This window comes from Oryza glaberrima, chromosome 9, assembly GCF_000147395.1.
Source record: "Oryza glaberrima chromosome 9, OglaRS2, whole genome shotgun sequence".
NCBI classification, from domain to species: Eukaryota; Viridiplantae; Streptophyta; class Magnoliopsida; order Poales; family Poaceae; genus Oryza; species Oryza glaberrima.
In genome coordinates this window covers 20,493,027-20,517,304 of record NC_068334.1, presented here as the reverse complement: position 1 = coordinate 20,517,304, position 24,278 = coordinate 20,493,027, and the positions used below count along the sequence as shown (strand labels likewise).

The following is a 24,278-nucleotide window of genomic DNA, read 5'->3' as shown; positions in this document are numbered from 1 at the left end:
ACTTATAAATTATTATTATTTTGCTAATTTGTCGTATGACGTATTATCTGCATATGCCCAACCGACGAGGCTGACGTATATCACATTTTTATTTAGAATTAAGCATTTGAACGTATACATTTCTTTAAACATATTACATGTCTTTCGTGTAAATAAAAAAAATCGCTTTTGCTATGGAACCCTGTAAAATTTGGTTGATACTGTGCACAGAGGACAGTACTAACCGCATCCAAAGTGCAAACCGGGCAGTAGTAGCACATCCATAGTTCACCCGCGCACGCAACCAACAGCAGCCAGCTGCAACGTGGGCCCACCTCGCCCACTCCAGTGCTCCCGCACACGCGCCTCACGTGCTCTCCCTCCCAAACACTACCACCAAAAAAAAAAAAGGAAAGAAAAACACAGCGAAAAGTCCACCCACCCGCACACCGCACCACCACGCCTCCCAACACGCAAACCCGACTCCTCCTCTCGCACAGGCCAAAACGCCACCAAAATTAAAGGGCAAAAAAAAAAAAAGGAAAAAAAGGAAAAGGAAAAGGAAACGCCTCGCCGGGAATGGGCAAGCAGCAGCCGCAGCCGCCACCGGCGGCGATGTCGGCGCCACCGCGGAAGCGGAAGAAGAAGGGGCGGCCCTCCCTCCTCGACCTCCAGAAGCGGACCCTCCGCCTCGAGAAGCTGCAGGAGCCGCAGCCGCCACCGCCCCCGCAGCCGCGGCGGTCCACGCGGAGGAACCCCGCCGGCCTCGACTCCGGCGACGAGGGGACGGCACCCGGCGGCCGCCGCGAGAAGAAGCTCCGCCTCGTCATGGGCCTCCCCGACGGATCGGCCAAGGTGGGCATCGTTCGTTCCCCCTCCCCCCCTCCCCTTTACCCGATCTGAGACCCCCCGCTCCGAATCCGCGCCAATTTGGCCAATTCCGCGCGGAATTTGGCCTAATTCTGGTGCCGCCAGGGGTTCGCCGTACGGATCTGCGCAGCCGCGCGCCGCCCGAGGAATTTTCTTTGCTATTTTGGGCATGAAAAGGTCGCCCTTTATTTATTTATCTTTGTGACAAGGCGCACTGGTCAACTCAGCTCAGCGGTGAGCTCTCCCAATCATTTGGCGGGGGATAAACCAAAAACCCTCGCATCTCCCGCATCGCCTTGCCTGCGGCGACAATAATTGGCGCACAATTCTTTTTTTTAAAATGGCTCAGTTCGAAGCTTTTAAAGTCGTGCCCTTTTTATGTGGGGAGGGTTTTGTCTGCTTCTCGCGCCAAATTTTGCTACATTTCACGGCATCGCTAGATCTGTACTTGGTTACAGGCGCTGTGGTAAACGAAAGCCCCACTTTTTTCTGGTGCTTTTATCTCCTCCATTATTTTGGATTCTTAATCTGAGTTTTTTTTTCTGTCTGTTTTGATTTTCTTTTTATCTTTTGCTGTTGCTGCCGCAGGGAGAAAAGACGAGGAAAGCGACGGATGGGAGTGAAGGTTGGTGTTCCTTGCTCAGATGCATTTATTCTTGAGATTTCTAGGAACAAAAAACACCTGGGCGAATGTGTATAAAAGATGCCATTTTTAATTCTTTTAGTGCCTGAGGCATTCCAGTTATTTTTCTGGTTTAATTAATGCTTGTGCCTCTGCCTCTGATTGTTGCTGTGCTCGTGCTCGTGGGTTGATTTGTTCACTCGCCAGAGCCGTCAGATTCCGGGCCCACGACACCTTTGCCGGACAAAAAGTTGTTAGTCTTCGTCCTTGATAGGCTGCAGAAGTGAGTTGCTGTGCTCTCTGCTTGCTCTTCCTCGGGTTCAGTTCATTCACAGCTGCATGACCTCTAACCTAAGGTGGATTTCCTGGTTTCTTGCAGGAAGGACACATATGGTGTATTCTCTGACCCTGTTGACCCCGAAGAGGTTTGTGTTTGAAGATGATAATGTTACAGATATTTGGTTTTCTTTGTTTTGTTTCTCTGGAGTTGATTGATCTGTATCTGAATGCGTATCCTTGGCCAGCTGCCTGATTACCATGATATTATCAAGCATCCAATGGATTTTTCAACAATTCGGAAGAAGCTCAATAAAGGGGCTTATGGCAACTTGGAGCAATTTGAGGTCAGTGTCAGAGCGTATGGTGATTTTTGTTGGCCTTTCCTGTGCTGTTTCGATTTTCCTTCGAACAGTCAGGTGTGTGGTAGGCAATTAGAGTAACTCTTGGTCTGTTGCAGTTGGATTTGAATGTTGGGTCTTTAACTTGGTTATGTCCTTTGGCTTGGATCAGCTAGTTTAGCCTCCTCTGCTACATGTGCTGCCCAGTGCCAATGTTTTTATTTTGTTTTTCTTTCAGCATCCATAAATATATTTTCTTTCACATCCAGAAGTTCATTAATGAAGTTTTGGTATCTACTACCGTGGTCATTTAAAAAAAGTCTATTTTATACTGGTGCACTAATGCACCGTGCTTTTTAGAAGCAGATATTCACTCTCTGACTCTTAATCAAAAGAGCTAGAAACATTTAATATGAATAATATAATAGAAACCTTCGAGTTTGCTGCTAAGTTACTTTCAGTGACAATATTCCATCTGTACAAGATTTTGCAGTTACACCTGATCTCCCTAGGAGAATATTGAAAAATCTCAACAATTTGAGGGCTAGTACAGTAAAATATAGCTAGTACATTTTATCTTGTAAAAGTGCACATAATAAGTTTCTTCCAAAGGGTACCTACGCAGCTGCCAGGAGTTACTGCTATTGATTGTATTAAAGGAATTTTAACAGAAAAAGTATGAACAAAATTCACAAACCTATCTTATGCAGTTTTCTTGGTTTGCTCTATTTGGACATTTGACCGAAGAAAACCTGTATATCTTGAAATGGGAAACAAGAAGGATATATTTGTATCTATATTTGGCGCTTGAGTTATCCTTCTTTATGCTGCAGTTCATGCAGTGTCATTGACTTCTGGATGTGGAATTTCTGTCAGCTAATTGTGGTAGGCTATCAGAGGATGTATTGTCTATCATTGCTGGGTGGTGCTTTTCTCAAAGATCATCTTTGGTTTCTGTGTTATGCTTAGCTTGCTGAATTTAAATTGTACCAAGGGAAAGTCCTTTGCCCTGTTAATATGCATGGAGGGAACTCTTGAATACTGAGATATCCCATGCCACTGTATGTTTAATTCTACTGTACTTGTGGTTTCTGGCTAAATCAAAGGATTTTTGGGCCATTTAGCCATGAAGGGTGCTTGGATGATATCATCTAAGGTAGTTGGTAGTATCTACAATAAGACGAGAGTTTTTGAATGCCTTTCTTCTTTTATGAAATTTGCTTTAATACTCTGGTATAACACTGGAATTTATTTGGCTTATGCATGTGTGTTTATGTTTGCAGTACATATTCAAGTCACACTCAAAAGAAATCACAAGTACTTAATATGAAAATGCTGCTAAGTGCTAACACATCAACTGTTATAAAGTGTGTTGAGCCTCAGGTTGGAATTATGTGTTGTTGGAAATATGAGATAGACAACTGTAAAATGAGAATATATGAACTTTCTTTAATTATGATGCTAGGAAGGTTTTCTGTGATATCTGCTGCAGCTTCTATCAAATGAAGTTTTACTTGTCTGCTACCATCTCCTACCATTTCAGACATATCTGATCCACTTATTTGTACCAGACATCATAGATTTGTATTTTCACAGGGTGTTAGACTTTCTTTTACTTTAAATAACACCAGCATCATTCTTTTGATTAGTTTTATGCCATGCCTTTCTGTTTTGAAACATTGGCTCAGCCGCACACACCACAAACAATTTGATTCATATACCACTCTTGAGTACTGCATGTGCTACTGTTCGGTCCAAGTTGCAGGCTGCACTAGTTGTAACCGTGTACAGTTTACATTGTGTTGAACCCACTATTTCATATCTAGCTAAAAGGCTGTCACGCACATAATATTTTTGAAAAAAATGTTATGCATTCCTAAGGCTCATCCTAATGTGAATACTTCTTTTTTTTTTTTGTTATTTTCATCTCTCTGCAACACACTATTCCTTCTGTGGACCAGAATGCTACTAGTGCTTTCTTAAGCTCGTATGACAGGACCTGAAGTTTTAATTTACAGGATGATGTATTCTTGTTAACCTCAAATGCGATGTGCTACAATTCACCAGATACAATATACTATCGACAGGTAAAGAATCATGCTTGCATGTTTTGTTTTTATGTAACCATAACGTATGCTGCATATGTGATATTTGTGTGCCATGTATTATAGGCACGGGCTATCCAAGAGCTTGCCAAGAAGGACTTTGAGAACCTTAGGCAGGATAGTGATGCAAGTGGGCCAGAACCAGAACTGGAAATTAAACCAGATCCTGAACCAAAGCCACAACCACGGAGGGGCAGGCCTCCAAATAAGAACACTATCAAACAGAAAGTTGGGAAGCCACCGGTAGAACGCGCTACTGCAGACTTTTCTGGAGCAACACTCGCTAGTGTTGGAAATAGTGGACATCGTACGCAGCCACCATTTGATCTGCAACGGCAAGTAATGAATGGATCCTTTATTGCAGATGTACTGAGAGCTTCTTTTGCCAGTCGAAATAATGGATACAATTGGTCTAACGAGCGCAAATTGGAAAGAATTGAAGATTACTCAGGTTTTATTTATTTTCTTTTATCAAAGTTTCGTGTTTTGTATAGGTTAACACTCAGTGGGAAATTTCTGAACATTTTGACAAACTTAATGTCTTCTCCTGACCACTTGCAATGCCATTCGTTTGTTGCAGGGTCTATGGGTAAATGGTCAGCAAAAAGTGGGAAAAAACCAATTCTGACAGAAGAAAGTAGCCGAAGCACTTATTGTCAGCCTCAACCTTCGAGTTCAATATATGAGCTGCCGGTGTCGTCCTCATACAACGAGACAAGGAAGCTGCTAGTTCCAGTTGAGTGTCCGAAATATGAGTCCTGTCTATAAGTGCTTCACCATATATGTTTATATAATCTCAACATTTTTATATTAATGTTTGTCAACAGCAAGACATCATCACTGACACTAAAACTCTTTTTATTTGTCAGGTTGGGGTTCAGTTGCAGCAGTCCTATCCCCGCAGCTTGGCACGTTTTGCTGCGCAGCTAGGTCCTGTCGCTTGGGAGATTGCGTCCAAACGAATTGAACGTGCCCTTCCCCCAGGAACAAAGTTTGGCCGTGGGTGGGTAGGAGACGGTGAAGCACCGAACGCAACTCAGCCACCAGTGCTTACTACATCTTCAACAGCCTTGATACACCCAAGTAGTACAGAAACATCAAGTGAGCAGCCAACTCATAACGGTCCGCCCAGCTCAAGCCATTCAGCAGGACCTCAGCCATCTTCCGCACCATATGCCTCTTCTACAGTCACAACTCATAGGGTCAATTGCCAGTCATTACCAAGCCAGCAACATGGATCAGTGCCACAGGTTGCAGCAGAAAGAGGTGAGCATGGTGCTGAGGTGAAGGGCAACCATAATAATCTTCATGAACGGCCAGCCATTCAGCACACTGTTAATGGCTTCAGTGCTGTTTCAGGTACTAACCTAGACTCATAAGTAAAGTTCTTCTGATCTATTTCTCCTGTTAGTTCTGGTTCTAAGTTGGCTACTCCTAATGGCCCTGCCAATTTTCTCCTGTTTTTATTTTCCTTTTAAGGATCAAACATATTCCCTTCTGCGGCACAGATGGTGGCGAATCGGATGCAGACACATACAGCTGATTAGCTAGCTAGTAGAGAGACCTGAGATCAACATAGTGAATTTAACATTTCGATGCAGAGCTCCAGTGAATTGTCCATCATGATCACCAAGCAACAAGGGCCTGCTCACACTAGGCACTAGCGACTCAGCACCAACTGTCCAAAAACCTCGGATGATCCAAGTTCTGACAAGTGGCAAGTCTTGTGAGCCGTGTCGATCCACCACGCGTGAATTGGCATTGCATTTGCGAAAACATGTTGTGTGATTGATTAGAAACATAGGATAGCATGCAGAAAATTGCAGAGTAATATGTAGGGGGAGGTGTATTCAGCAGTGTGTAGTAACAGCGGTGAGTTCCAGTTGGAGATTCAACGATTCTGATGTGTAGAAACCACAGGGAAAACTTTCTGTATAGATTATTCATCAGTGTTTATGATTGGTTGACATTATCTGTTCTCCATTTGGTAGAATTAGATAGCATAGCAGATCATATATAGGCTTGCAAGATATGAAAGTTCATCACAAAATCTCATCAAATACATTGAGATGCAGTTTTCTTTTTTCTTTTTTTTCATCTCACACTGCTGGCTGACATTGCTACAAATTAATAACTGTATCAGCAATTGCAGAAAGAAACAAGACAAACTCGTTACAAATTAATAACTGTATCAGCAATTGCAGAAAGAAACAAGACAAACTCGTTTATTGCAAGTTTGCTGATGATGATGCATGTACTTCCTCCGCCCGCTTGAGCTCCTGCTGCTCACGCCAGATGAGGACGGCGGCGAGCAGGAGGACGGCGGCGCCGGCGAGCCGGCCGGGGACGAAGGCGTCGTATATGACGACGAGGCGGCGGAAGACGCCGTACATGAGGACGGAGACGGCGACACAGCAGGAGACGGCCAACTTGAGCGAGATGTCGTCGGCGGCGTCCATGGCCTCGTACAGCTCCCCTCGCGCTTGCTGCTCCTCCTTGTCCGGCGGCGACGTCGGCTTCCGGCGAGGCCACTCCGCCGCCCTGTCAACGTCGTCGTCAAAATACTCATCCTCCGCCGCCGCGGTGGCCACCACTGCATCCATTGTCAACGTAGTAGGATAATCGACCAAACATCGAATAATCGATCTTACGTTTCGTTTTTCTTTTCAGTAAATATGTATATATATAAACGGCAAATATGTATTATATTCGATTATCTAAAATATACTATATATATATAAACGGCAAAACGGACTTTTGTCTCGGATTGATCGTTTTATTTTTCTTTTGATCCGGACTCGGATTGATCGTTGGTTGCATGGGAAACGGACTCTGACTCAGTCGGTATCCATCCAACACGCACTGATCACGTGACGCACCCGGGGGTTTACCACTTACGCTGTGTTTAGATTAAAAAAAAATTTGGCCAAAAACGTCACATCAAATGTTTGGACACATGCATATAGCATTAAATGTTGAAAACCAATTGCATAATTTGCATGTAATTGCGAGACGAATATTTAGAGCCTAATTGCGCCATGATTTGACAATGTGGTGCTACATTAAACATTTGCTAATGACGGATTAATTAGGCTTAATAAATTTGTCTCGCAATTTACATGCGGAATCTGTAATTTATTTTGTTATTAGTCTACGTTTAATACTTCAAATGTGTGTCCGTATACGTCAATAATTTTGGCGAACGAAGCCTCAGTAAATATGTTAATTTTTGGGTGAATAGCTAGTTTAGTCTAGTCGTTTCTCAAGTTTTACTGAAAGCTTAATTTAGTCCTCCAGGTTTTATTTTGTTCACATTGGTCCCCCTAAGTATTTGTTTCACATAATATGCCACATGGCTATTGCTAGTCAATATTTATGTTAGAAAATATCCCTTTTGCTCTTAATTTGTATACAACTATACACTAGATAAGAGAAAACTAGATGAATAAATAACATTGCATATGTATTTTCCATCATTACAACATGTGCATATGAAACTTAAGCAATGGCTATCATATACACTTGCAAACTTGCAAGTACATAATTTATTTTTGCTTCACATAAATTACTATGCATTATCTATAAAAAAATTCATTGCATGCAATTTTTTCTCTTATATATGTAAATGAGGGGGTATAAGTGTCATTTATCAATAGAGTTGTTGGTTATATTTACCCATTTGGCTTCTAAGTGGGTTCAAGGATAAGTTTGAACTAAAATGAAAACTTGAAGGACTAATATGTATAGATTGAAACATCAATGACTAAACTGAGCCTCGGATAAAACTTGGAGGACCACTTTAGCTATTCACCCTCAATTTTTCTCACAATAACCACAAAACTTTGTCACAAAGGACTGTTTTGTTTTGATGCCAAAACTTACCTTAATTCGATCGTCCGCGATAGTTTAGGGGGATAATTCGTACTTTTTCCATATGTCATTCTATAGTACAAACTCTGTTGATTTGAAAGTTTTCAAAAATATCGACTTGAAAGTTTTCAAATCTGAGTTAAAAGTTTTTGAATTTTGAGTTGAAAGTTTTCAATTTTGAGTTGGAAGTTTTTAAAATTTGAGTTGAAATTTTCAATTTCGAGTTGAAAGTTTTCAAAATTTGAATTGAAAAATGTTCAAATTTCACGTATAGATTTTTAAGGCCCTGTTTGATTCAGCTTAGGATTATATAATCTAGCTTATTAGGAGTAAGCTGAAACAAACAAGTAGATTATTATAGCAGATTATTATAATCTATAAGCCAGATTATTATAATTTGATAAGCGGCGGCGACCAGGCAGCGGCTAGGGCGCAGCTCCTCCCGTCGGCGGCTGCGAGCGGCGGCCAGGCGGCGGGGAGAAGGACAGGCGGCGGCGAGTGACGGCCAGACGGCTGCGAGCGGTGGTGAAGACCAGGCGGCGGCGGCGGCGGCGGCTAGGGGACAGCTCCTCCCATCGGCGGCGGCGAGTGGCGGCGAGGCGGCGGGGAGAGGGTAGGCAGCGGCGGTAGGGGCACGGGAGAAACGAAGAGGAGACATCGTCACCGTCGTCGTCATCGTCGCTGCCGAGCTCCCTGCCGGCGGCCACCACCTCGCGTCCTCGCCCCTCTTGAGATTGTACCGATGGGAGAGGGGGTATAAATGTCCTATTTAACACCGTTAACTTCTCCATCCAAAACAGGGGCAAAAGCCTCTTTCGGTTTAAAAAAATAGGGGCAAAAACAAAAACCCTAAAAAATAGAGGCAAAATCAATATTAGAGATGAAAGTGAGGGCATAAACGAAATTGCCCCAAAACTAATTAGCGACGCACGCGGACATGTTTGCTGTTGTTTCCTTGCGCAGAAAAAAAAAGATGGGCCGGAACAGGATCCGTGTGTAAGGACGTGGGCCAAAACATGCGCCAGATTGCTAGTTAGCGCGTCTGCGCTAATTAGGAATCGTGGTTGGGTTTTCTCTTTTTGTGTTTCTGCAGTTGTGTCTGTTTTTTCTCTCTCTGCTGAATCTTGTTCCTTTTTGCTGTAAGACTATAAAAGACTGTAGTTTTCTCATTTTGTTAATGAAATGGAAGAGGTATATCCTCTCTTTCTCAAAAATTTTTTAAAAAAACTCGTATGAACTGTACCAGTCAACGTTACAAAATTAATTAAACAGGAGGAGAAAGGAGAAAGTTCTCGAGGACCTTTCGCGCGACATGCCTGGTCAACCTGGCCCGCCTGCGCTCACACGCATCAATCACGGCGAGTACGGAGGTCTCCACTAGTATCAGTAGGCCCCAAGCCAAGAGAGTCAGCATCAAACCCTTGGTTCCGCGGTAGACGATGGCAAGCGCGAACATGAACAAGGTGCCGAAGAGGCCGAACAGCTCGAACGGGACGTTCTCGTTGGATCACCAGGTGTCTCCCGCGACCCGATGGGTCTCGGAGATAGCCCCCGCGGTCACGCTCACGTCGCTGTCGTTCATCCCCGCCGCCTGCAGCCTCGGCAACCACTCCAGTGGCATCTTTCCGGCCGCGAACGCCGCATCGATCTCGGCGTCGATGTTGTTGTTGCGGCTGATGCTCATGCTGTGATGGATGATGGTCGTTTAATTCTTCAATTCAATTTATTTGGTTGCGAACTTGCGCATTGCGATGCCAATTTCTATAGCTCGTGTGCTTTGGGCCGGAGGGGTCCCTTTTGGGTGATGTATATATGCACTTTGATGTAAGCTGGAAAACCCAGCAAGACAAATTTGCTTTCTATATAAGCAAGGTCGTTTCGACCTTTTCTCTAAAATTTGTAGCTCGTGCTGCCACAAGCCGCATCCGACTCGGAATCGTTACATCTCGAATTCTTGGTGGTTTGCCGGAGATCGCGCGGAACCAGGAATGCGAATCAAACAGGAGAAAGCAGATAGTGTCGGAGAACAGTTCGCGCGACCTCCCTAATCTCCGTGGCTCGCCGGCGCTTACACTCATCGGACACGGCGACGAGGGCCATCGCTACGTAGAACACGCCCACAGCCAAGAGCGTCACCATCAAGCCCATGGTTTCCCGGAAGACGACGACGTCGACCAGGCACAGGAACAGTACGCCCATGACGCCGAGCGCGATGAACGCCATTTTCTGCGTCGAAGACCAGGTGGTTCGCAGGATGATCAGGTGGGTGTTGGCGATGGACGCCGCGATCACGTTCACGTCGTTCCCGTTCAGCCCCGACGCCAGCAGCAGCAGCCGCCACTCCGGCGGCATTGCTCCGGCCGCGAACGCCGCCTCGATCTCGCCGTCGACGACGTTGCTACTGCTGGTGGTGCTCATCCTGCCGCGGCCGAATCGCCGATGGATCAATGCTCCTTTTTGTCCGTACAGTTTCCACTGCGAACTTGTATGTATGCAAGTGCCACGGCCCAAATATGTAAACAAAGTAGGCCGTACTCGAAACGGGCTAAGTTAATGGGCTTTCGGCCCATGTGGATCTAATCGGGTAAGCTGTAAGCATATTGTACGATCCTGATTCGTCGTCACCTCCAGAGTGCGAGTGAACGACACGGCGAGGACCAGAAAGCTCTCCGCACGCGCGCCGCCGCCGCCGCCGCCGTCGCCGCCGCCGTACTCCTCGTCCTGCTGCTCTCGCGGAACCCTTCGTCTTTGCTGCCTCAGTACGCCCGCATTCAACCTGTCAGCTCGCGGCTGTCTGCGCTCCGTCCGTGGCCCCGCGCGCTAGCTGTTCGGGAGAATGCCACTGAGGAGTTCGCTTCGGGCTTAGGCGCCCTGTGTTGTTTCATTTCAGCTGTGTTTTGTTCGATCGATGTCGATCGCCAAGCGGTACGTGCTGCGCCTGTTCATCTCGCTCAAGTACGTGACGGCGAACGTGGTGGACCGCCAGAGCGGGCGCGTCGTGCTGACCGCGTCCTCTGTGGAGAAGCCCCTCCGGGACGGGCTCGAGTGCGGCCGCACCTGCAACGCCAAGGCCGCCGCTGCCGTCGGGGAGGTGCTCGCCATGCGCCTCAAGGTGGACGGCCTGGCACGTGAGCCCATACACGCTGACGCCACCAAGGAGGTGGAGAAGAAGGGGTTCAAGAACCGCACCAAGGTCTGGGCCATCCTCAACGCGCTGCGCGAACACGGCGTCAACCTCCGCCTTGACGACGACGGCGATCATAGGCCACACGTCTGATGGGCGACACTTCATTCGGTCCGTCAACTCGTTTCTTTTTACTACTATCATTCCTCTGTTGAATGTTTTATATTGTTGCTGAAACTTCGAAAGATTATAGAATTACTGCTGTTGTAGCACAGGAATCAAATCAATTGTTTCTTGAAATCGACTGTTGTAGCATGGGAATTAAACAACGGATAGGCTTCGGAGACGCATGAAAACTTCAATTAAGGTTTTGGTGTACTACTGGTAGCAAACCACAATTAGACTACAGAAAATAAAGTTTATTTGCAATGAAAATGCATTTTATTGAATAGGGTAGCATGACTCATATGGTGAGTGACTTAGTGCTTCTAGTTTATGATAGGCTTCCAGCTGATTCAGAGCACTATCCATCACAGCCTTCTTACTACCATTGATAGCTTCCCGCGACTGTTTAAGCTCACACCTGACAGCACCCAGCTCTGTCTCCAGGTTCTGAATCTTCAGCATGTCCCTGACCTTCTCGAGTTCCCTGATCTTCTGCTCGATCAAAGGCAAGCTCTGATGGTTTGATTGAACTATTGGTGGTACTGAGTCCCAGGACATATGATCTTGTATTGGTAGAGCTGATGGTGTATTATGTGCACCCTTAGCATTGGAACTGCTCCCTAGAACCATTATCAGTTTCTGCGAGCAAAGCAGAGCTACCAGTTCAGTTCAGAAAATCAATAGTGGAAGCGTCTAGGTCAATAATTTAGAAACTGTATCAAGGTTCTGTTGATCTGACAGATTCTAACTTCGTGTACTGTAACCCTATAACTTTGGCAAGTTCTTCTTTCTGCGGTTTGATTTATGTTTACATTTCCTGTCATTCCTAGTGCATATCAAGTTACATCAACTAAACAGATTCAGTTTGAAAACCAAGAACATGCATGTCATTCTACAGTTATGCAGTGTCAGTGATTAGAGAAAAGCTTTACCTGCTTGCTGTTCTGAACTTGTTGATCAGGGTACACAATTTTGACGTCTTTCCTTATCCTCCTCTTGAGCCAGTGACAAAGCATTGTTGGATTCACCTTCCCGGCCACTGCCACAATCCCTGTATCAACATCTGCTACTGAAGTTTCGACTCCTTCAGGGCAACAAAAAATCAGTCGAAATGTCTCCAACCATGATGATCGAAATAACTTTCAAAAAAAAAAAAATCTGAAGAACATGAGACAGGAAGGCTGTACCAGTGACGCTTCCGATGCAACCCATTGCCTTCTCGATCTTCCTGATGCAACCCATGCAGCGGCACTGCATGTCGATTTGGAACCTGAATTGCTTCACTCCATCCTGGGAAGAACCAAAGCTATCTTGTTAACTCTGATGGAAACAACAGAAAACATGGTCATGGCTCAAAGAAGAACAAGGGAAATCTGCTCACCATCTCCATGGCCGAGTTTATCCGTGACCCTGTTTGCACTAGCACAGATTACAGTCTAGGTGTGTGGTTTAGGAGAAGGCCAAGGTGAGTTTAAGTACATTTTTCAAGTCATTAGGTAGTTAATGAGCAGCATTTCTTGGTTCACCGCCAATTAATAGAATGGACCAAAATTCTACGCAAATTAACAGTGCGTTGAATGGGAACGAGAAGAGTCACTGTTACCCGTTCACATTAGTCGCTGTTCCAGTCTTCGAAATATACACTATATTATCCTTTTTTTTGTGAGAGAAAGTATACACAAAAAATAATACTAGTGTGTAGAACTACCACTGTACTTTCTCTGACAAAAAAATAAAAAACATACCTATTAAATTATTCTTTTTAGAGAGTATATATAGGTAGGAGTAATTCTTTGTGAGAGAATTAGGGTATTAGGGCAAGTGCTATGGTAGATGTGACTACCACCTCCAAATTTATCTATTTTATTTACTCATGAACTAAGAGACAACCCATACAATGTATCACCTCTAGTACACAAATACCAATATATTTAATACTCTCACATCCTTTTTGAAATTTGTGTGGAGGTTGCCTCTTGATTTAGGGGTGGCTCATCATCTCTCTCCTCACTTCTCTCCTCCACATCATCACTCAATCCAATGTGACATTCTTAGGGGCAACATATGGGCCATTATAGTACTTGCCCTTATGGTCTTTAGGGGCAAATTTTGATGGTCAACGTATCCTCAACAACCTTGCGGACATATTTGCAAACGAAAAATAATTTATAAATAAAAATTTTATATATGTGTTCTTAGCGATCTAAAAGCAAAGGCTGGAAAATAAACTTCGATGAAAAAAAAAACCTTAAAATCAACTCTAAATTTAAAGTTAAAAGTTTAAATTTTAACTGATAAGCATAAGCATAAGCGAAAAGATGAGGCCCCAAGTTTCTAATACAAGATGGCATAGCGACAAGCACTGATTCTGTGGTTCAGAATCTGCCAAGCACAAGAAATACGGTTTCAGCGAGTGGCAAAAAGAAATATTTCCCCCGAAATTAAAGCTAACATCTAGTAGCACTTGTGGCCCAAGACCCATTTACATTTCGCAGCAAAGCCATCGTGTATTCAATTCGGCCCAACAGAGGACGTAGGGCCTAAAATGGCAATGGCATCCAAACGAGGGGAAAAGAAACCGCAGGCCAGAATGTCTCGCCGGCGGCAGCAGCCGGGCTCCGACTCCGACGGCGAGGACGACAGCTTCCTCTACCGCTACCCGCTCCCCTCCGCCGCCGCTCCCGGCGCCTCGGGGCCCTCCTCGCACGGCGGCAAGCCCGGCGGCGGCGGCGGCTCGGGCGGCCTCGCGCCGTCCAAGTCGACGGTGTACGTGTCCAACCTCGACTTCGCGCTCACCAACTCCGACCTCCACACCCTCTTCTCCCGCTTCGGCCGCGTCGCCCGCGTCACCGTCCTCAAGGACCGGGACTCCCGCCGCAGCCGGGGCGTGGCCTTCGTCCTCTTCGTCCGCCGTGAGGACGCCGCCGCCGCCGCCGCCGAGATGCACGGCAAGGTCCTCAACGGCCGCACCCTCTCCGCCTCCATCGCGGAGGACAACGGCCGCGCCGCCGAGTTCATCCGCCGCCGCGTCTACCGCGACAAGTCCCGCTGCTACGAGTGCGGCGAGGAGGGCCACCTCTCCTACGAGTGCCCTCGCAACCAGCTCGGCCCCCGCGAGAGGCCGCCGCCGTCTAAGAAATCGCGGCGCGGCGGCGGCAGCGGCGGTGGTGGAGGAGGCGGCGGAGGCGGTCGCGGGGCTTCCTGGCAGTCGGATGATGAGGATAGCGCCGCGGCGTTCGAGGACGACAGGTGGGCGTCAGTGGTGGATACGAGAGGGGAGGAGGAGAAGGCAGCTGGGAAGGGCGAGGGGAAGGCGATGAAGAAGGAGAAGAGGAAAGGCTACTTCAGCGACGAGAGCGATGAGGATGAGGACTGAGTTTTCAGTGTATGATTCCAGCGTTCTTGTGTTATGTGAGATTGTAGCTTCTGTATCCTAGGTTTCCAGAAATTTCTTGAGTTAATTGATGAATAATTTCTTGCAGCAAACTTATTGCCATCTGCATTTCCATGCTCCCATGCTTGCTAACCTTATTAGTTTTGAACAATATCATTGCTCTGGTTAGTTGGCATGCTGAGAGGAACTTGCTCATTGAAAAGAACTTATGCTGTTCTTGATATAACTTATGCTGTTCATCACTGATCTGCTAACCGACATGCTTACATAGTTACATTGTTCTGTTTAGGATATAGAAAGTATAGATCAACTATGGGTTGCTGATGACCTGATTTCTTGTTTTCATTTGGTAAGGAACTCCTTTTTTGCTGGTATCCTTTTGGAACCATCTGATGTGCCTACCCGCAGCAACATTTTTTAGTCTTCTTATATATGTGTGTGCCGCTAATCCTTTTCATCCTTCAGATCGAGCCCTCGTATTATGCTAGTGTACATGTGTTGCAAGCCACTGCCTGACATACAAAGGCATATTATGTGTAATGCTTGGTTATCAACTTGTAAGTTAGCATAGGGATGCAAATCATCTTGTTCCTAACATGGATTCGAATGCAGCATTTTAACTTTGCTTCTGTTTAAGAAAAATAAACCAAATCCATATCCAGCAATCCTGTTATTTGAACAATTTATGTTTTGATATCATTGTGTTTGTACTGTTCATTTGATTTTTCTAGTAGAATACAGGAATATGGTTCCCTTTTACTTATAGATGCACACTTAAGCACTTGCGTTTGTACCTAACAGTACCATATTTAAGCTGTTGAAGTCCCTGTCTTCAAAATTCTAAATGAGACATATATAACAGGGGAACAAAATGTCTTTAGAGTTTAAAAATCTCATATGTTTAAGATAAACAACAATGGATGTGGATTGATCCAAATATTTGCTGAAGCCAACTATATCTGATGCCTGATAAGACAATTGGGCATCATATTGCCGTTCTCTTCTTGAATGAGATCAAGTTTCATCGTTATCTTCCAGTGCAACACAGAGCATCCTATCAGTATTATCTTTAGATAGCAAGTTGAGGTGGGGTCTATCTGTCTGATGTATACTACATAAGCAGAATGTAAGATCTTGTTCCATTCAGGCTTCAAGGTATGCAGTATACAACTCAAAACACATAGTTTGGCATATGGTTATTATCATGTTATTATTAGTTTGCTATGTAGAGCTCCTTCCTTTTGCTTATAAGTGATTCAACGAATGCAAACTGTGGAAGATATTTAATTTTGCCTTAACAAATTTATCATGGTGCTAGTAGTGCCAGTATCAGGGCTCTAGATTGTCTGTGCTGGAACTTTTCATCCTTTTATTTCCATCCTGGAGATGCATTTAGCTGTACCTGAATGCCAATGCTAATCATCAAGATAATAAGGATATGTCTGCCTTTTCCAATGACACTTGAGGCCCATGCTGCTTTCTTTCTAAATTTTGTAGTCAAATGTATGTTCTCAAGGACAATGAGTTGGAACCTTCGTTGCGTTGAAGGGGGCTAGGATGTTCACAACATCTGTTCTCAGGTCTCTGGCCTTAAATTTGGTGAGCAAATCTGTTTTCATGAATGACAGGTACTAAATGTGCTTTTAGATATCCTGCATTTGAAAGTCTTCTACATTATTTGCCCTAACTGATAGATACTGTAGACAATTTCTGGATAGTATCTCATTGAGAGAACATAGGTCTTATCTCTACTTTGGCTGTTTCCATCAGCAATAAGAACATGAAAACCAGATGATTCCATATATGCAACTATTATCCCTGTCTACAGGTCTAAAAATTACTCCTCACAAAAGCACATGTTTACCTGTCAGTGTGAACTTAAATTTGTCATTGTCAAGTACTCCCTCCGTTCTAAAATATAAGGCACAACCACCCTTAATCCAAAGACCAAGAAACAATTATTATCACCTCCTAATTTGAATCACCCTAATAAATAAAATGCATGCAACCAATAGAATTAGAGATCTTGAGGGTGGAGGCTTTTAAAAATTCATAATTTAATGTAGAAGAGGTACTAGTTAATTGCATGCATGCATGCATGCCTTATATTATGGAACATCTGAAAAAAGTAGTTGTGCCTTATATTATGGAATGGAGGGAGTACATTTTAGAATTTAGACATACTAATGGCATTTGTTACAGTTCAGAAAATCCTATCTTCTTAAAGAACACAATTTTTTGCGTGAATAACAGCAACAATCTCTCCAAAAAGAACACATCATCATGCTGTACGAGTGCACCATACATTTTTGTTTTCCAATGGACAAACAAATTGAACAAAGGAAGCATCCTATCCTCCAATATCTATAACTTATTAAGAACCATTGCTGTGTCAAACTGTATTTTCAGAGAATCATGCCAAAGAATTAAAGTCCTTGCTGCTTTTTTTCGGCAAAAGAGGGGGAAGAAGACTTTGCTGCTGGTCACTCAGACAAGGGGCAAGTGCTGTAGTATCCTTTGAAGGGACTATCACAGGTGATCAACTGATCATTGATCAATGATCAGTAGCCAGCAAGGATTATTGCACATAAGCATGCCAAGAACGTAAATATACTTGGGGCTAACCTGGTTTAGATATATTTCACCCTATGATCTCAATCAAATTACACTGGCTTGGAAAATATCAGGTCCATCAGTGAGAGTATTTACAAGTCAATGGTTTCTTTGGTATATGCTACTTTTCAAAACTGTATTCCCATTGTCAAGTACTCCAGTGTAATCAGCAGTTCCTAATCTCAGCAACAGATTAAAGACTAATCCAGCTAACAGGAGACCTGCATCTGATTGTGGCACTTGGTACCTTGCACAGGCTGCCAACCATTTTTTGGGTTTCCCTGGGTTTCTGAAGACATCCCACAAGCTAGTGAGGCTCATTGTGTCTTCATGAGAAACCAGTGTGACCAATGGTGATCCTTGTTGTTGGACTAGCAGCCAGATGAACTGAAATCTTGATTGTTTGGATATCTGCTAGTTTATAAACATGAAAACACTCGTGTAAATCTGCATCACATGTCATCAAGACCCATTCTGAATCGTCATCCAAATACTTTACAATCAAGGAATTCATGTCTGCTATACTCAGACGTCTTGATATCTCCTGCTTCAGTTCTTGAAAGTCACACTCAGGTTTCAATCTGAACCTCACCTTTTCTGAGCCAAAAGTGACCTTTACTCTCATACCTACATTTGCAGTCTGCTTGGGGGATGATGGACTTTGAGACATGTGCTGTTCACCATTTGCCTTTTCAGCAACATCCTGTAAGAGATCTATTGGTGCTTCCTGACCTGAGAAATGTTCATTTATTGAAGCAGCTTCTGTTTGCAGAGTCTGGACAGGGCTATGTTGTGGAAGACATCCTGACCTCACCTGATCAGCTCCAACCTGGGGTGAGTGTTTTGTTGCTCCTCCACTGCAGGAAGGGCTTGAATCGGAACTTTGGCTGCATGATGAGTGTGAGAGTGAAGTCGATGGAATATTGCTGCTTAACCTGTGGTGTTGGTGCATTTCAAAGTCTAGATTGTTCTGGTTAGCCAGAGGAACTGTGACACTTCCTGACAAATTGTTGTCAGATGATACAGAGGTGTTTGTGAGGTCCTTGTAGAGGGTGTTAAGCTGGAAAGCTGTCTCTGCTCCATGAACTGAATCAATGATTTGCTGCAGTTTCCTTAGAGAATGGTCTACTTTCTTTATCTTCCGTGATGGCCAGCGGTTTATGCCATGCTGCCTGCATATTCTTTTCAGGGTGGTTGGGCACACTGTGAGAGAAAAAGATGTGGTGAGTATATGTGCAGCCAATTTTAATACAGTTGCTTTTTCCTCTTTTTTGATTTTTTTACCACTAGATCAAACACATATAAATCATTTTTACTAAAAAAGAATGCGGGCAAGCCATGTAGTATATGCACATGATGAACAGCTGTCTTTTTTTCCCCTGGAAGGAATAATTTTGCCTATTATCCATGGAACTCCCAAACCAACTATTCTGTTTCTAGAAAGCAACATGGCACACCAACTTAGGGACTTGTTTCTGGACTGTAGTGTGTTACATATTTCTTGTCTTTATATATTTTTCAAGTCATGTTTATTGCATGAAGTTGCTGCTCAGCTGTAAGTAATAATTGCATGAGAGACTGATCAATTCTAGGCTATACATATCTGCTCAAACAGCCAAAACCGTACAGTTGACTTGCTAACTCATTCTCCCTATTTCCATGAATCAGTTTACAGTGACTAAATTTTACCTTGTACCTTCATGCAATAGCACGAATCACGAAAAAATAGGGTGATAACAATGCTCACATTCTGACTATAAGGTGCATGTGTAAGGTTGACCTTTTTTATGGAAGAATGTTTTCTTATTCAGTAGTTAATGCTGGCGTCATGGCTTGGGTTTGTTAATAGTTTAATGGCTGATGGTATCTACTTAAATAGTAAAGTATACATAGCTGAATCTTGCATTTATCTGATAAGTTAATGTCACTCACCTCCAAGGCTCTTTGCTGCATCCTTCAGGCTCCCAGCAAAGTACTGCCGAAGGACCTGCAAGCTCACGGTCTTCTCCGTCTTTGTACGCTTTTTCACTTTGCTACCTTCTTTACTTGTTTGATCACCAGCTTGAGATGAACCATGCCCTCCATGTGATAACATTCCATGTGTATGCAATTCAGCTAAATCTGATCCTTTCTGTGAAGTCCCTACTAAGGTTGTCCAAGATGCCTCCTCTCTATCCCCTCTTGTGTTGTCTCCAAAGGATAACTCCTCAACTTTGTTCTTGCCCCGAGGACTAAATGAGTTCAGCTCATTCATTTCTCTCATGGCCTCATCCTCCATCTCCTTGTCAGTAACAACACGTAAAGTTTGGCAAACACTTCTCATGGTGCCTGATAATGAGTCCAGCACTGCCTTCTGCTCCTCAAGTACTTCACAGTCAGTTGGCAGAAAGAACTCTAGCACAAAGTCGGCAATCCCTGTGCGCGTGCAACGCAATCGGATTGCCACTGCACCTTTTAAATTGAAAATCTTAGCATGGTGAGACAATGGGTACTCCAGTTTAGTGGAGGATCCAATATCTGGTAGGAAGCATGGCTGGTTTGTGGTGAAGGCTTTCCCTGCAACCCCCTGCCCCCGTAGCAGGTGGTGTTCGGAGCAGGCCTCGTGGAAGCTCTGCATCCGGGGTTCATTCACATAGCATGCTGCATCAATGGTGGAAATGCAGTACTTGTAGTTCTCGTCAGAATGGCGACTGCCCCGCTTTCCTTGTTGAGCACATGTGACCCAGGTCTGAGCTAATGGTAGCTTGTGGGTGATGCAGGCTGCTCTCAGGACTTCTAGTATCTCTGGTAAAGCATCTTTGTAGGAAGCACTGTTAAGCTGGTTGATAATCAACAAGAACAGCCATAAGTCACAAGAATATATAAGCACATTTTTATATCAAGATCTTTATATCAACATTTACCTAGATTGGTATTTCCTTTTCTAAAGAATGCAAAATTTAACAGTAGTTCTCCAAATCATGCCAATGTCAGGTGTTACTCTATCATGTGTTTACACCATATGGTTATGGTATATATAAGTACTACTCCCTCCTTTTCACAATGTAAGTCATTCTAGCATTTCTCACATTCATATTGATGTTAATGAATCTAGACATATATATCTATCTAGATTTATTAACATCAATATGTATGTGGTAAATGCTAGAATGACTTACATTGTGAAACGGAGGAAGTACATTGTTTTGTCCGAAATGAAATACATATATTGCCCCAACTCAAAACTGTGATACAACATTCTCAAATTTCTGTTGCTGCTTACCTTTGTGCGCGGAATGCTTGAAACTTCTGTGCTTGTCAGGTTAACTGCCTGCAAAGAGCATTAGCATTAAGAAAGTCCATATGCCTAAAATATTCAGTTACTTCCTACTGTAATCACTAGTCATCATGTCTTGGTGAAACCATACGTGCTCTTTCTTGTGCAACCAAGTTTATTTCTTGGTCAGATACTTACAACAAGATTTCTTTTTTGAACTTTTCAGAGTAAGTGATGCTCATACCTGGAGAGCACTGCAAATGGTATTGAGCTCGGAGGTGAAGTTGAGCTTCTGCTTGGTCATGATCAACTCGATGACACCTAAGCATGAGTAGTTCCCCCTCTCAAACACCGGCAGCCCCATCGTCCCGTGGACATCCAAATATTGTGCATGGCTGATCCTAGGGTACTCATAGCTGGTGAAGTATCGAACGTCTGGTGACCATTCAGGAAGCCTACCGATGAACACCCTCCCTGGTAGCCCAGGTGAGGAACCTGAAGCAACATCTGCAGAGAACTGGTACTTTGTCGAAACCTCCCTGAACTGTATGAGGCTATTGGACCTCTGATCGAGAGTGAATGGCTGCCCGCTCGTCGTCAACACCAGCTGACCATCGTTGCCCTTGACTGGCACCCAGAGCTGCACAAGCACATCGGCGTCGCTCTGTGTCTCCCTGATGTAAGCTAGAGCTTGGTCAAACCGTTCCCGAACTGAGGTGCTTGCACCGCTCGGCTGAATCCACCATGAATTTGCAGGTGTGGTGGTGGCGACCGAAGCATCTGTCAAGCAGTTGGAGGGGGTAGCAAAGAAGTTGGGTGAGCGTGAAGTGTTTGCTGCCACTTCAAGCCAGGCGTTGTCGGCTGAGAGAAGCTGCTCAAGGAGATCCAAGTCGACTGCCGCCGCCGCGCCTTCCGACGGAGTGCGTGCCAAGGAGATGCTGGGCTGGGGGTCTCCCTCTTCCATGCAGGTAAGGTTTCCTTCAGAATCTGGTCACAGAATTTGACACCATAGTTACTGCATCAGTATTAAAGCCAACAAGATGGTTTTGCTCTTGGAAATGATGACAAGAACTTGGGCAAGGAGCATGCAAGTCATAATACTTCTCTCCTGTTCGGAATCAAGAAGTAAAGCTCGCTGCACATCTTGGGCAAGGGGAGTACAGGAGACTGGGAGTCCTGGGATGAATTTTGTGCTAGATTTGCCTGCGTTTGGATTGCAGGGTGTGGGTAGTAGGGAAGAACACATCATTTTCTACAGAAAGGAAGCAAAGAAAGAGATTGATAGAGTAGTAGCTCACTGGTAATCGTATACCTCCCTTCTCCTCATGAAAAAGTCTCCTTTCTTCTTCCTAGCTCGGTGTTAGCCTCCAACAAGTAGTAGCTCTAGAAAACGTTTAGTGCTCCACCAGAACACCTCCCACCATTCATTCCAAAGGCATCTGATGAATCTTGCTGCTGTAGGATGGAAAGCAAAATTGTCTATGCTTGGCCTGTCCTTGCTTTGGTTTTGCCTTTGTTTGTCTGGTTTTGTCGTAAGAACAAAGCTTATGGGGCCACCGCTGCATTGTTCTTTTCTTTATTTGTTAGAATCTTTCCCTCTCACTGAGGGACCCAGCACCACACAGGAATCCAGCCATACCCACTTCCATTTTTAAAGTCAACTTGATGGTAATTATGTTGCTTGAGACGGATTCCTCCGTATGAAATCCTCCCTTGCAATACCATGGGTAATTGCGAAGTGGGGGCAAACTAGGGAGGGTCGTTTTTGACAGAATTACAGAACTAAATCACCTATTGCTGCCACTATGTTATCAGAGTACAGTTTTTTCTTTATTTGTTTGATTGTAGTTTTACACATCACATGCTGGGCATGAGGCCACAAAGTAGACTACTAAAATGCAGGCCACAGGTCTAACCACATTGGTGACTGCATAAGTGCATAGAGGGGATCAGGGGCGGTGTACTAATTGGAGATTCCATCGTTCCAGTATAGCTGTGTACTTGTGTAGAGTAGGGCCAAATAAAATTTGTCCTCTCTATTCATTGGACGGAAAACCACAGATTCCGTGACAATTATCTGGGAGTTCTAGTATCTTCCCACTACCTTGGCATTGATCTATTTTTATTTATAAGAACAAGAAAACCCTTGTTGTACACACAAATATTGGTTTTCTCTAGCAGCAAATTGCATAAAAATAAATCTTTATTGTATGAAACTTGTGGGCAAAAGATCTCTTGCAATGCATTTGAAGTTGCACTGTCAAGTGTTGAACTGTCATCTCTTGTGCAGTATCCAGGCTAACCATTCCAACTTTTTATGTAAAAGTGCTTCTATGCTACTCGTAAAAAGATACCAAGGAAGCTTCATTAATCAGTACAGTGAATTATGGAGCTGTCTGTCTCTGGCACCAACTCAGGGTAAATCATTTTTAGCCGTTGATGCTATGTTAGCTTAAACAATTTTCTCTGGAGATCACCGAACTTCTTGCTTATTTAAATGCACACTGTGCTTATTCCTAGGATTGCATCTCGTAAAACTGCATATGTACGGCCTGTTACTTGTCTACTTTGGATTGGTTAGTGTTTTAATTTAATCATCTTTTTATTATAAGATCTTTACTTTCCTCTATTTTCCAGACTTGTGAATATTAAAAAGTAGGGGTCTGTTCCAAACAAAGATCAATTAATTAGTTGCATAATGGTGGTTTTGGTGGACATACATGTGATCCCCAATACCAATTTGAAAGGTTAATTGTTCTAGAGAAACTCAATGTTGTCTCAGTTTAGGAAGGACTTTAAAGATTGTCAGAATGTTAACTTGTTAACTTACTATATTTATAGGTTAAGTTTGCTTGATTCCATCCATGGGAACGTGTTCCTGCCCCCTGTTCAGGAAGGAAATAATTAATATACTTATTTGATTCATTATTCCGTGACATGTACAGGAATCTTGATGCCTCTTGGCAATGCAACAAGCCAACACCATACAACTGCTATAATTTATATAGCTCGAACCTTTTGTCTAACTTTTTACATATGAAATGCATTACATACCATTTCAGTTATTTTTTTTCTCAAAACCAATTATTCAGAAATCAAGACTGGAGAGTAGCACCCTTATATTGTTTTGATTTAACCATAATTGCATTAATCAAGACTGGATAGTATGGTAGAGCACTCCTTTACATTTTGTATTCCTAATGATCTAACCTGTTTTCTAGTGCTCACCGTATATTTGTTTGATGCAGCATAGAGGGGGTGTACATTGCTTGGATTAATTGGATGCTGATGAGAAGACACTAGTTGGAGAGTGACATCAAAGATATAGTACAAGGCACCATGAATACTCATCTTCGAGTCACCTTGACATCATTCATATGAAAACAAATGCTATGTTCACTTTTCTTTTCCTGCTTTCCCTTTAATATAATGGTTCAGTCACTACCCTAGAGCCCACTGGAAATAAATATAGTTGCTACTTGTCTCATATTTGACCAAAAGCTTGGGTTTTCTTTAATGGCATGCCAATACTACCATCAGCTCTCCTCCACCAGCTATGGAGGTCTTCTTAATTCCCGCCAATCAGATACCGGTTTGGTTGTTAAAATTCTCCTGTGGGTGGGCCCCAACCCAAAGGCAACCTAATGTTTGGTATCCATGAGG

General features: G+C 43.8%; 5 protein-coding genes across 9 annotated transcripts; 3 read left to right on the top strand and 2 right to left on the bottom strand.

The window, feature by feature from the left end:
• Positions 1–455: 455 nt before the first annotated feature.
• Positions 456–6,165, top strand: LOC127783968 (uncharacterized). Its single transcript, XM_052311133.1, has 10 exons — positions 456–834; positions 1,438–1,474; positions 1,679–1,754; positions 1,851–1,896; positions 1,996–2,094; positions 4,107–4,175; positions 4,260–4,644; positions 4,774–4,928; positions 5,063–5,552; positions 5,673–6,165. Exons 1-10 carry the CDS (start codon positions 559–561, stop codon positions 5,738–5,740), a joined length of 1,701 nt encoding a protein of 566 aa, XP_052167093.1. The 5' UTR covers positions 456–558; the 3' UTR covers positions 5,741–6,165.
• A 4,537-nt stretch (positions 6,166–10,702) lies between these two features.
• Positions 10,703–11,945, top strand: LOC127783977 (uncharacterized). The gene is made up of 2 exons (XM_052311144.1): positions 10,703–11,358; positions 11,797–11,945. Exon 1 carries the CDS (start codon positions 10,972–10,974, stop codon positions 11,338–11,340), a length of 369 nt encoding a protein of 122 aa, XP_052167104.1. The 5' UTR covers positions 10,703–10,971; the 3' UTR covers positions 11,341–11,358; positions 11,797–11,945.
• Positions 11,523–12,903, bottom strand: LOC127783976 (uncharacterized). The gene is made up of 4 exons (XM_052311143.1): positions 12,734–12,903; positions 12,540–12,642; positions 12,285–12,436; positions 11,523–11,991 (listed from the first exon to the last, which is right to left on the bottom strand). The coding sequence occupies exons 1-4, from the start codon at positions 12,740–12,742 to the stop codon at positions 11,629–11,631; spliced, it is 627 nt and encodes a 208-aa protein (XP_052167103.1). The 5' UTR covers positions 12,743–12,903; the 3' UTR covers positions 11,523–11,628.
• Positions 12,904–13,897: 994 nt separating this feature from the next.
• LOC127783975 (U11/U12 small nuclear ribonucleoprotein 31 kDa protein) lies at positions 13,898–14,838 on the top strand. The gene has a single exon (XM_052311142.1). The coding sequence runs from the start codon at positions 13,898–13,900 to the stop codon at positions 14,726–14,728; it is 831 nt and encodes a 276-aa protein (XP_052167102.1). The 3' UTR covers positions 14,729–14,838.
• Positions 14,839–16,821: 1,983 nt separating this feature from the next.
• Positions 16,822–22,140, bottom strand: LOC127783965 (protein NLP1-like). 5 transcript variants are annotated; one of them, XM_052311125.1, is made up of 5 exons: positions 21,717–22,140; positions 20,860–21,602; positions 20,622–20,669; positions 19,292–20,177; positions 16,822–18,562 (listed from the first exon to the last, which is right to left on the bottom strand). In XM_052311125.1, exons 1-5 carry the CDS (start codon positions 21,862–21,864, stop codon positions 17,688–17,690), a joined length of 2,700 nt encoding a protein of 899 aa, XP_052167085.1. In that variant the 5' UTR covers positions 21,865–22,140; the 3' UTR covers positions 16,822–17,687. The 5 variants fall into 5 exon arrangements, with proteins under 5 accessions (XP_052167085.1, XP_052167087.1, XP_052167086.1 ...); XM_052311127.1 differs by having other exon boundaries at positions 20,860–21,818; positions 21,914–22,139; XM_052311126.1 differs by having other exon boundaries at positions 21,914–22,139.
• Between the last annotated feature and the right edge of the window lie 2,138 nt (positions 22,141–24,278).

Excerpts from the sequence above, each read along its gene's own strand:
- LOC127783976 (XM_052311143.1), bottom strand. Across the intron at positions 12,437-12,539 it reads TTGCATCGGAAGCGTCACTG|GAGTCGAAACTTCAGTAGCA; the intron begins GTACAGCCTTCC and ends GTTGCCCTGAAG. Across the intron at positions 11,992-12,284 it reads AAGTTCAGAACAGCAAGCAG|AAACTGATAATGGTTCTAGG; the intron begins GTAAAGCTTTTC and ends CTTTGCTCGCAG.
- LOC127783968 (XM_052311133.1), top strand. The coding sequence starts at position 559 with ATGGGCAAGCAGCAGCCGCAGCCGCCACCGGCGGCGATGTCGGCGCCA. Across the intron at positions 1,755-1,850 it reads GTCCTTGATAGGCTGCAGAA|GAAGGACACATATGGTGTAT; the intron begins GTGAGTTGCTGT and ends GGTTTCTTGCAG. Across the intron at positions 4,176-4,259 it reads ATACAATATACTATCGACAG|GCACGGGCTATCCAAGAGCT; the intron begins GTAAAGAATCAT and ends CATGTATTATAG.
- LOC127783965 (XM_052311125.1), bottom strand. The coding sequence starts at position 21,864 with ATGATGTGTTCTTCCCTACTACCCACACCCTGCAATCCAAACGCAGGC. Across the intron at positions 20,670-20,859 it reads CCATTTGCAGTGCTCTCCAG|GCAGTTAACCTGACAAGCAC; the intron begins GTATGAGCATCA and ends TGCTCTTTGCAG. Across the intron at positions 20,178-20,621 it reads CAAGCATTCCGCGCACAAAG|CTTAACAGTGCTTCCTACAA; the intron begins GTAAGCAGCAAC and ends ATTATCAACCAG.
- LOC127783977 (XM_052311144.1), top strand. The coding sequence starts at position 10,972 with ATGTCGATCGCCAAGCGGTACGTGCTGCGCCTGTTCATCTCGCTCAAG.
- LOC127783975 (XM_052311142.1), top strand. The coding sequence starts at position 13,898 with ATGGCAATGGCATCCAAACGAGGGGAAAAGAAACCGCAGGCCAGAATG.